The sequence below is a fragment of the Vanacampus margaritifer genome, chromosome 19 (genome assembly GCF_051991255.1).
Source record: "Vanacampus margaritifer isolate UIUO_Vmar chromosome 19, RoL_Vmar_1.0, whole genome shotgun sequence".
Lineage (NCBI taxonomy): Eukaryota > Metazoa > Chordata > Actinopteri > Syngnathiformes > Syngnathidae > Vanacampus > Vanacampus margaritifer.
Window position 1 is genome coordinate 5,571,899 of NC_135450.1, and position 12,204 is coordinate 5,584,102.

At 41.6% G+C, this 12,204-nt stretch overlaps 1 protein-coding gene across 1 annotated transcript; it reads left to right on the plus strand.

Moving 5' to 3' along the window:
- Positions 1-3,966: 3,966 nt before the first annotated feature.
- LOC144039856 (uncharacterized) lies at positions 3,967-10,833 on the plus strand. The gene is made up of 2 exons (XM_077553567.1): positions 3,967-4,347; positions 10,574-10,833. The coding sequence occupies exons 1-2, from the start codon at positions 4,171-4,173 to the stop codon at positions 10,715-10,717; spliced, it is 321 nt and encodes a 106-aa protein (XP_077409693.1). The 5' UTR covers positions 3,967-4,170; the 3' UTR covers positions 10,718-10,833.
- The last annotated feature ends 1,371 nt before the right edge of the window (positions 10,834-12,204 follow it).

The window sequence follows — 12,204 nt, forward strand, 5'->3', positions numbered from 1 at the left end:
TAAGCTTAGTTCATGTAATCTTGACTATTCTCCCTTTGCTATGTATTTTATAATTGTATGACTGTATTTTAACTACTGCATTTGAGTCTTCTCAGAGATGTACAAGCTAAATCAAAGGTTCCATATATTTCTGCTCCACACATTCAACTACTACATGTTTAAACTTTTTAAATATTCAGAACCTTCGTCCTTCTTAATCATTTTGGACCTTCAGTGTTGCTCTCCCTGTCTGCCTGAATTGTCTTCTCACGGATGCTGCACAACAACAACCGTGTCGGCTTCGCCGGAGAAGCTCTGCCAACATGACACGTTGATGGCAAAACTCCATGATGGCTACCACAGGGCTGAGTTGAAAAAAACAAGTGTTGACATTTGGACTCACTTCATGTGTGCAGCAGAGGGAAAACGGGAGTGCTGAATTGCTAAGAAAGAAGCACTATTTCTACAAAATACCGGTAGCTGGAAAGAAAAGACGAAACCGAAAGAGACAAGTCAAGTACTTGAGGCAAAAATATGATAGAGGTTATTGGGGTACTGTAACATAAGTTATTGCAGGCAATAAATAGTTAAAGGTGCTTTATAATGAATTTAAAAAAAACTGAAATGAGCATAGTATACTGGGGTATAAATGGTTGAGGATTTTCTTGAATCAAAATAGGTAGAAAAATACACAGTGAACCCTGGCTATTAGTGTGGGGGAGGGGGGGGGGGGGGGGGGCGCTTACGTAAATAGTAAAAATCCGCACGTAATTGATGCCATTGAGCAGCAGGACACCATACCAAAGCTTTAAGCCTTGGCAGAGGTCTGTACTTTCTGAGTGCACTTATGACAGTGGAATGATTTATATAAATATAGTTTTAACAAGGGAACAGACTGTTCTTGAATTCAGAAAACTCAGGTTGTCTCTTGTGGCATGAGCAGCGTCTAAGTACAGTATAATGGAATCGTAAAAAACAACATTCTTAAGATATGGCCGGTTGCTTTTGAAGCAAACGGATCTGGCATTAATAATCAAGTCGAAATATGATACAAAAAATAAATAAATCACAATTTTACATTAACGGCTGGCTTAGGTTGGGGAAAGTTAAAAAAAAAAGGGTTTTCATAGTACATTTATACACGTATTTGTTTTGTATAAAAATGATTTAATTCTTGTCATTTTGTCATATAATTCATTTTTTTTTATCTCTTTCCAAAGCCCTTCATAATCAGAAGATTTAAAATTAATGTAGAGGCCACAAAACGACTGCTGATATGCAATTTGACACTGCCGTAATTTATTTTGTTACAGGCCCTCTTTTCTTTGTTTAACTTTTATTTGCTAATATTTTTGTTGGCCTCTTTTAGCTGCCTATTTGTTTAACCCAGTCCTTTGGAATCCTTTATTCACATAAAATTAAAGAATGCTGTGTCCTTAAGATGGCTGCAATTTTATCATCATATATTACACTTAATCTACCTTTATTCATGAAGTCCTCTAACCTAAACCGTCAGCTTTATAACCTCTTCATGAAAAACAACTTCTTTGTTCAAACACTTCAAATCAAACAATTCGCTAATAGTGTTTGTTAATCTTATGAAACTAGAAAAAAGCCCCCATCGCACTTGTGTGGAGGCTGCAGTATTGATTTCAGACTTGTTAAGATGGAGTCCATTGAGTTTTATCTGAATGATGGAAGGAGAGGACTGTGCTGTAAAGAAATGCGTGATGAGGGCTTTGGGGTCACGAAAGAACTTTTGAGATTCATGTTAAAGTGCTGATTATTATGCTGCTGAGTTCACTACTTATTAACTATTTGACTGCCATGGACGTTAAAAGACGTCAAGTAAAAACCTACGGAGGGCCGCCAATGACGTTAAAAGACGTCATCCAAATTATTTTTTTTTGAAACGGGTGGAGGGAAGCCTTGGGCAGCTGTGGTGAAAGTTTCAAGCAGATCTAGTTAGCCTAATGACTATTTTTGGCCCCTAGATGGCAGCAATGACTCTCTTTTGACAAGATTGGGTAGGCGTCAGTAGAAGACATGAGGCGGAGCTAGAGGGGACAATGGCTGGGGAAGGGAAGAGAACATGGCGACTGGTTGCAAGCGGCTCACGCTCGAGCAGTTTTTTTCAAAGACGAAAAGCATCGACCAACGCTAAAGAGCACATTGATGACGACGATGATCATCATCGATGATGATGATGGTGACTCCGAGGTTGGAAGCATTGACGCGGCAGTAGAAGACGTGAGGCGGAGCTAGATGGCTGAAGAAGCGAACAATGGCGACCGGTTTCAAGCAGCTCACACTTGGGAATTTTTTTCAAAGACGAAAGGCATCGACCAACGCTAAAGAGCACATTGATGACGACGATGAACATCGTCGATGATGATGATGGTGACTCCGAGGTTGACGCTGAAGTTGCAAGCGTTGATGCGGCGGCTATGACGACGTCATAAAGGTTCACCGGGTAGCGATGCTAACACCGGAAAACGCGGAGCACAACCGAGCACGCTCAGGCGGACGTTCAATCGGACGACGAAGAGTGCCCCGAGTCCAATGCATATTCATTGGAGGAGTGGGTACAGTCTGCTACTTGCTATTCCCCGGAAAAAAAGGCCGTCAAGAAAGTGTAACGTCTGCACGCGAAAGGAGCCATCGCAAGTGAAACTAATCTGTTGTGCAAATCCTGCTGCGTCTCCTTGCACGCATGGGAGCGTTACAAAAAGAAAAACTGTATTTGAAACATCCACATAATTGTAAATAGTACCACAGTTGCACACATTTGTAAATAGTTTGTGAAATTGTTTTGTCAAATTGTTACACTGTTGAATGGAAATAAACGTATTTTGCAACCAAAAAACACTTTTTCATTGTTGGTGATAGCGTTTTACAGAAGTAAAGCACTTCTTTACTTCGGTGTTTGTGGCATCATTCATGGACAAAAAGAAGTGTACAATTCACTAGAGTGCATGAAATAACATCATCTCACAAAAAGCTCTTTTTCTCCGCTTTTTGTTTCAAAACAGAGCATTTTGGTGAAACTAACCATTTTCTATTGTTGATTACTGAAGAACGGAATAAGGTAGAAACAAACTTTTTTTTTCTGATGAGAGATGAGAGTTCAATCTTTCATTTGGTAGTATGTGTGTTTCCATAGTCCAAACACAACATTTTCTGTGGACCTTGAAAGATCAGTCAAAATGCTTAAATCGGCTGGCACTGGCGACATCCCATTTCTGACAACGTCTGGCAGTCAAAGAGTTAAGAATGTTGATCCCATTTTAGATTCCCTCTGATTATATTGAGAGCTTTTTTTGTTGTCCTCTAGGGCACATAATAAGTCAAGTGCTGTTGGAACATAATGTTTAAGACAAATTTGTTACCATAGTAGAATATTTTAGATGGCTAAGCTCGAGCTGAGAGTCAGATCCATCTATATCTTTGTCAAGAATCCATCCGGTTTTCTGCTGCTGAATGGTCAATTTCTCGACCAATGAATACCATAGTTTCCATTTCCATGTATTATCTGGAGTAAAATGGGCTTACCGATTGTGAAGTGAAATTGTGTTACTTGAGTTTAGAGCAGACATGGGCAAACCCATACGCAAGCCAAATACGGCCCGTTATGCGTTTCAATCTGGCCCGCCGAACTTATCCAATAAGGCTAGGAAAAAAAATCAATTATTTTTATTTTTTATTTATTTATTTTTTATTTTTTTTATTTTTTATTTTAATTTTTTTGTTCAGCTCAGTGGGCGAGTGGTTAGAGTGTCCACCCTGAGACTGGGAGGTCCTGGGTTCAATTCCCGGCCAGGTCATGCCAAAGACTATACTAGACTATATAACTTCTACACACCTGGAAAATATGATCACTGGGTCGGGGTCTCACTGATAACCTCGTTTACGCACAGAAAGGGGACAGAAAGAAGTTTCTCAAGTCAAGCGGGCGGAGACGCATGCGCGAGATGCTGTGATTATCGCGAGACCTACAGCGAGACCGGGACACCCCAACATGGCAGCGCCCTGCTGCTAAGATAGAACTAGCTCTATTATGCTAAACTAATTCGAGTTTAACCATCATATATCTTGGCTTTTCTCTTTTCTCTTTCATCCGACAGATTTGGAATACCATCCAACGTGGAGGACCTCGAACGCTTCATTGACGGTTATTTTTACAACTGCGCGATGGAGGACTCTTCCGTCGAGAAACCGTCTAAGAAACCCTCTAAAAAGAGAAAGAATGACTCAGCGACGGACACGGACGACCTAACTACTACGGAGGTCTCGGTCAGTATGCTGGAGTCCATAAATAAAAAGTTAGAGGTCCTCTCCCTAATCTGCGAGGAGGTGAAAGGATTTAAGGTAAGTATGGAATTCTTCAGCCAACAAATAAATGATCTCCAACGCAACAATGCCGAGATACACGCTACACTCGTGACTGTTTCAGCCGAGTTAGAAACCATTAAAAAGGAAAATAAAATGCTAAAAGAAACTATTCTGGATGTTCAATCCCGTAGCATGCAGGATAATTTAATATTCTCAGGTATATCCGAGAACACCTCTGACAATCCAGAGGTTGAGATAAAAAAATTTATGACGACATCGTTAAAAATTCCTCAGGAGACGGTAAATAATATCTCCTTTCACCGGGTACATCGGCTTGGAGCCCGTAGGGGCAATAGACCCCGTCCTATTATCGCCAAATTTGAGCATTTTAAACAAAAAGTATTTGTTAAAAGTAAAGGACGGGAGCTTAAAGGGACCTCATTCGGAATGAATGACCAATTCCCTAGAGAGATTAATGAGCGGCGAAAGGTACTGTTTCCTATAATGAAACAAAATAGGCAGGAGGGTAAACGGACTATGATGGTCGTTGATAAACTATACATCGATGGCCAACTATTCCGGAACCCCAACTCCACTCCCTGGCTGTTCTAATTAGCATCGATGGAACTAAACTTTGTTTGATTATTAGATGTATACGTATACATATACATATACATATAATGTATATGTGGTTATAAAACCTAAAATATGAATACTCATTATGTTTACGCTATATTATAAATATAATAATAATACATAACTATATCTAAAAGTAGATTTAAACAAAAAAAAAAAATCTCGCTTGGGTTACCAGTTACTGGTGTATTATAATGTTGTTTAACTCCCCACTAACGTCCTTCACTTTCACATCCCTACCCGTTTTTTCACTGTTATATTTACTTACACATTTCCTTATATTTTACACAAATTATATAAATCACCTAACTACTTTGATTCTATCCTATAACATGCCAGTATTGACAAATGGCCTATGCAGATATTTACACAGGACTGAGCCTATATTGTTTGTATGCATAAATTAGTTCTGGTTTCCTGGAATGTTTGTGGCGCTCGCTCACAGGCAAAAAGAATAAAAACTTTAGACCATCTCTTAAAATTAAAAGCAGATATTTGCCTCCTGCAAGAAACCCACCTACAAAAATCTGAAGAAAAATTACTTATTGATAAGAATTTTAGCCAAGCATACTCTGCCCCTTATAACAGCAGACAAAGAGGAGTCTGTATACTCATACATAAGAATTTACTCTTTACTCTAAATAATACAATAACAGACCCAGAGGGCCGATACATTATTATTCAGATAACTATATTTAATAAGATATATACACTTGGCAATTTATATGCCCCTAATAATGATGATCCGGCCTTTTTCCATGAATTTTTCTCTCAGCTGTTTGATTTAGCAGCGAACTCTACTATTATTATTGGAGGAGACTTTAACACAGTCTTAAATCCATTAATAGACCGTTCTAATAACACAACATGTATAAGGCGATTACAATCTACTAAAGTAATAGGGGAATATATGGATGATTTTGGCCTCGTCGACAGCTGGAGACTTAAAAACCCAAATAAGAAGGAATTTACCTTCTTTTCCGCTGTACACCGGTCTTTTTCAAGAATTGATTATTTTCTTACAAATAACTCTATTGCTGATAAGACTGTTACAAAAATACATCCTATTATTATTAGCGACCACGCACCAGTCTCACTTTCCCTACAAGTTGATTTTACCTTTAAACCACCACCAACATGGCGTTTTAACATCTCTCTGCTAAACGATGCAGAGTTTGATAAAATTATAAGGAAAGAGTGGGCAGACTTTTTGGAAATAAATGACTCTCCAGGCCTATCGCCATCTCTTCTCTGGGAAGCTGGGAAAGCAGTAATTAGAGGTAAAATTATATCATATTCATCTTATAAAAAGAAACAGGATCAAAAATTTGAAAATGACTTGGAAGATAAAATTAAACAACTGACGGATGAGTACGCAATAAACCCAAATGACCAAATATGGACTGACTTACAAAATACAAAAATACAGTTAGACGATATGCTAACTAAAAAGACAGAGTTTATAATACAACAATTGAGATACAACAACTTTGAATATAATAACAAATCAGGTAAATTTCTTGCAAACCAACTTCAACGCAATCGGGAAAAATCTCTTATAACGGCTATTAAAGGGACAACTGGTGAATGTACACAATCACCAGAAGAAATTAATCAAATTTTTTATAACTATTATCGCAACCTATACTCAGAAACTAACAAACCTAACCCTGAGCATATTGAGGCATTCCTCAGTAGCTTAAATATGCCTCAGTTAACTACTGAATATAAAGATATGTTAGAAGCGCCACTTACTATAAACGAGTTGTACAGTGCTCTAGATAGTATGCCTAATGGCAAGGCACCTGGCCCAGATGGTTATCCGGCTATATTTTTTAAGCACTACTGGTTAATGCTTGCTCCGCTATTCTTAAGAGTAGTAACAGAAATTAAAACTAATGGTTACATACGTCCACACATGAATACAGCAGCAATTAAACTTTTATTAAAGCCAGAAAAAGACCCCACCCTTCCATCAAGTTACCGTCCGATTTCACTAATTAACACTGATATCAAAATTATTACTAAGGCTTTCACATCTAGATTAGAAACAGTAATCTCGACAATTATTCATAACGACCAAACAGGCTTTATTAAAGATCGCCACTCTACTAATAATATTAGGAGGCTCTTTAACCTTATTAGCATGTCACAGCGGCATGATAAGAAGGCAGTTATTATATCGTTGGATGCAGAAAAAGCTTTTGACAAAGTTAACTGGTCCTTCCTCTTTGCTGTTTTAAATAAATTTGGCTTTGGGAAATCATTTATCCACTGGGTGTCAGTATTATATGATTCTCCCAAAGCTACAGTTACTACTAACGGGATTATATCCAAGAGCTTTATTTTACAGAGAGGCACAAGACAGGGATGCCCACTATCCCCTTTATTATTTGCAATATTTATCGAGCCACTTGCAATAGCCATACGCCAGGAAAGAAGGATTCAAGGAATTCACTCTGGGGTAACAGAACATAAAATTAATCTATATGCCGATGATATTTTACTTTATCTAGAAAACCCGGCGATTTCGTTAGGGGAAGTATTTAACTTAATAACTAAATTCTCACAGTTGTCAGATTATTCTATTAACTGGACAAAATCAACACTTCTACCTATTACAGAAAATTCATGGAACCCTGCAAGCCAGGACCCACATTACTCATTTCCTATAGGTAATTTAAAATACTTAGGCATAAAAATCTCACCTAAATTAACTGATTTAATTCATTTAAATTTTTCTCCACTTCTGGATAACATTCATAGTGACTTGGAACGCTGGAATAATCTTCCTATTTCTTTAATAGGACGAATAGCCACCGTTAAAATGAAAGTTTTACCTAAAATAAACTATTTTTTCTCAATGATTCCATTTAAACCTACGGCTAAATGGTTCCAGTTGTTGGACTCAGCCGTTACAAAATTTTACTGGAAAAAAAAAAAAGCAAAGATTAGTCTATCTACTCTTCAGAAAAGTAAATCCAAAGGTGGCCTAGAGGCACCAAATTTTATGTACTACTATATAGCTAACCAGCTACAATATATCGTTCTATGGGCACAACCCAACAGAGATACTAACTGTTGGCTGGAACTAGAACAGAAGGATTGTAATAACCTCAGACTTCTAGATTTACTCTTTATTACAACATCGATTAAGCGACATAATTGTTTTAAAAACCCAATGATCTCCGCCACCCTGACTGCTTGGTGGAAGGCATTAGAAATTACAAAAGCCCAAGTGGAGCCCTGTGGGCTTTCTCCCCTATGGCATAACCCTGACTTTCGAATTAACAACCAAACGTTTTATTTAGGTGTGTGGGAGCAGAAAGGAATCACACATCTTCACCATCTCTTCTCAGATAATATGTTTATATCATATACATCTTTGCTCCAAAAATACAAAATAACAAACGGAAATTTTTTACATTATCTGCAAGTTAAAAATATGATAAAGAAACAAATTCCAACACTTCAGGGTACGCTCCAACCGCCTGGCTTAGCTAAAGATATTACCAAGCTTTCTCCGACAACAACAAAAAAACTTTCAAAAATATATAAGTTACTTTCATATACGGATAAAATGTCTTTACCCATCTTAAAATGGGAGACAGACTTGTCTATAGCTCCGGAATCTGACTTTTGGATTCAAGTTTGTGAAAATGCATTTAAAATGACAAAACACACAAATTTACAACTTATCCAATACAAAATAATCCATAGAACATACATTACTCAATATATGATGAAGAAAATGGGCCTCTCCGACTCCGACATTTGTCTCCAGTGTTTACAAAACACTACAGACACTTATTTTCATGCTTTATGGTTATGCACCCCGGTTATGTATTTCTGGACTAAAGTCTTAGAAAAACTTTCCGCTATCTTGAACTATAGGATACCTTTATCTCCAAACTTGTGTTTGCTAGGTGACCTAACAACAACTGACCTACCACATAAACAATTTCAATCTACACTTGTAGCCCTTACTATCGCTAAAAAAACAATTCTTGTTAACTGGAAAAATAAACAAACTCTGAATATCGACCAATGGTCTAACCTCCTCATAAATCACATTTTAATGGAAAAAATATCGGCCTCAAATAAAAAACAAATATCAAAATTCATAGAAATATGGTCTACGTATATAGAATATTTTAACCTAATTCTGGTTATTTAATTCTGCCTGTTAGCGAGAGCCACCACATCGTGATAACTTACATTGATGTCTCTGCATTTGGCAGTTTGTTACTAATGGTTGTGTTTTTATAGTCAGGAACCCAGTTGCTGCCAACAGGATCGAACAGATTCACCTCCAATGGGCACTAAAGGCTAATATTCGGATTCACTGCATGCCAGGGGACTAACGCTACAGGTGCTGTCCCCCCTGGCTGGGCGTGGGCGGGTCTGCCCCTCTGTTGGCTGCTGGGTGGCGGCTGCGTCTTGGTCGTTCCCTGGGTCTCGTGGTGGGTGCTGTGTTGCGGGGCTCTCCCTGGTGTCCGGGGCGGCGCCGCCCCGGCGCGGTCCGTCGCTCTGGGTCCGGCGACGCGGGTCGGGGCCTGTGGGCCGCCGGGGTGCCCCGTGGTTCCCTCTCCCCTCCCCCTTCCTCCCCCTTGCTTCCTCTCCCTCTTCACCTCTCCCCGCCCGTCCTCCGCCTCCCTGTCCCTTCTCCCTCGTCGCCCTTCCTCCTCCTCTCCCCCTCTCTCTGCGGCCCTGCTGCTGCCTCCTGCCCTTCCTGTCGTCTCCTTCCCCCGTCCCCTCCCCCTCCCCTGTCCGCCCTCCTCCCCCTCCCCTAGGCCGGGGGTTCCGTCCGTGGCCCGGGTCTCGGCGCTCCGGGGGCCGGGGGAGTGGGCGGGATTGGTGTTGTGCCCGCCCCGCTCCGGTGGGCCTCCGGGCACTTCGGGCGGGCCCCGGTATCCGGGGGGCAAGCCCCGCCGGGGTCCCGGTGGGGTGGGTGGGGGTTTTGGTGGGCGGGTGCGCCTCCCCCCCCCCGCCCGGTTGGGGGGGGCCCAGCTGGTCGCTCCTCTTAACTCACTGCACTAGTTTTGCACAATACATTTTAGGGCACATAACACACTTTGGGGGGGAGTGGGGTGGGGTGGAGACACCGTCTCCGCCCTGCAGCTCCCCTCCAAATTTTAATGCACCACACAACTTGGGGGGGGGGGGGGGGGGGCATCGGTTGGGGCGGCCGCGGTATGAAGCAGTGCTGCGGTCGCCTGTCCGTGTGCACCCCCCCCCCCCCCCCCATTAATTTATTTTAATGCACCACATACGCTCATTGACATGCCTGGGGGGCGGATGGATCGGAGCAGGGGGGGATATCATTTCCCTCGGTGGGGTGCCTGGTGGGCCTGCAGTGCCCCGTCCTGCTGCGTTGGGTTGGGGGCGCGGGCCGCGTTGGGGTGGGGGGCGCTCCTGCTCCGGGGTTTGCTCTCCGGCCGGTGGCCCCTGCGGGGCCCGGGGGTCGTCCTTTGGCGCGGCCGCGGCCTGGGGGGCCCTGAGGTGTTGCGCTTGCTCTGTCCTGGCGGGGGTCGACGGCTCCCCTCTTTGGTGGAGATTTTCATGCATGCTAGATCCACCACACCAGCATCTATCGAGACTCAGACACAACTTGTTTCTCCCTCAGGTCATTGATTCGGTGGAGGCTGGTGTCTGTGGATCTCACTCTGCTTCGTCTGTCCTTTCTACCTTTCCTCAGTTTCTCCTTTGGGCCCTTGAGGTTTCCCTGATTTGTTGGAGTTTGGATGTCTTTGGGGTTGGTGAAGGTTAGTGGCCCGGTGGGTGGTGTCTGGTCGGTGCTGGGCTTCGCTTTTCTTTCTTTTCTTTGGTCCCCCTTTGGGTCTCCTGGCGGCCCCACGACTCTGGCTGGATTTTGAAGTGTTCGGTTTAGGTGAACGGTATGGGAATTCTTATTTATTTTTTATTTTTTTCGCACGCACGCACGCACGCACGCACGCACGCACGCACGCACGCACACACACACGCACGCACACACGCACACACGCACAAACACACATAAAAAAAAAAAAAAAAAAAAAAAAAAGGGAGAACAATGATGATGACATTTCAAATGATCAATACTGAGATCTCCCCAAGAAAAAAAAAAAAAAAAAAAAAAAAAAAAGAAAGGGGACAGAAAGATATGCAGGATACATTCATAACAACGTTTGCAATTTATTAAAATAAACGGGAGAATGGCAGTAAGCTTAATTCAAGATAACTGATTCAAAAAATATAATTCTTCCTGGATTTGGACATTTACAGCAGGAGACGGCACGGTTTTGTGTTGAACACAGCAATAATGTCCTGAAAGTCCAGAGAATCGGTCAATTCTTTTTTTGAAAGAAAGCAGGGAAAAAGAGTTCAGTCTATCAGTCAACATTGTGGCACTGTTGCGTGTTTTGATCCTTTTGACAGCTGAAGATAGTCTTTCTACATGTTGTCATGGGTGAGGTGAGGAGCGCGCATGCAGGAGACTGTTGATATTGGTGAATACATACCCGGGGCGTGCGTCGAGCACTTCTATGAGCGTTTCCTCGTTGGCTTTTGGCTTCTTTTTGAGCTGCTGCACAAACACCGTGTGCTATGCGTCCCCCACGGAGATGGATTGGATGTACGCGTTTTGTCCTCAGCGCGTGACAGGCAGCAGCGGCTATCATGCAGCCGCATGTGTCACACGTACTGTGGGCCCGGGTTAAAAATGGGTGGGCCAATGGAAGAAAATTCCAAAACTTTACGCCTTGAATTGAAATCTATTAATAATAGATGCAGTCACCAGGTTTGACAGATCACAGTGTATGTGCTATTATAATCTATTTACATTTCTCCTCCCACTTTGCCAAATAGTGTGTAAATGCCGCATCTTGCATATTCATTGAGGCAAACGTACTACCTGGATTAGGTCTATTTTATAATAATCATAATAATAATAATAATACATTTCATTTAAAAACAGCACCTTTCAGAACACCCAAGGTCACTTTACAAAGCATAAAAACACAGCAAAAGTTGAGCTAAAACAATAAAAATGAAGCTATTGGAAAAGCTGTTTTAAATAAGTGGATTTTGCACATTTGAAAAACGCAGTCCTAAGTGCACACTATAAGTAAATTGGGTTGTACATTTATCTGTGTGTTTTTACTGTGTTATGAGGTCCAAATGCTCCTAGTCCGGCCCATCTGTCGAAATTTCAAACCCATTGTGGCCCGCAAGTCAAAAAGTTTGCCCACCCCTGGTTTAGAGGCATACTGTCTTGAG

Excerpts from the sequence above, each read along its gene's own strand:
- LOC144039856 (XM_077553567.1), top strand. The coding sequence starts at position 4,171 with ATGGAGGACTCTTCCGTCGAGAAACCGTCTAAGAAACCCTCTAAAAAG. Across the intron at positions 4,348-10,573 it reads AGGAGGTGAAAGGATTTAAG|GTCATTGATTCGGTGGAGGC; the intron begins GTAAGTATGGAA and ends TTTCTCCCTCAG.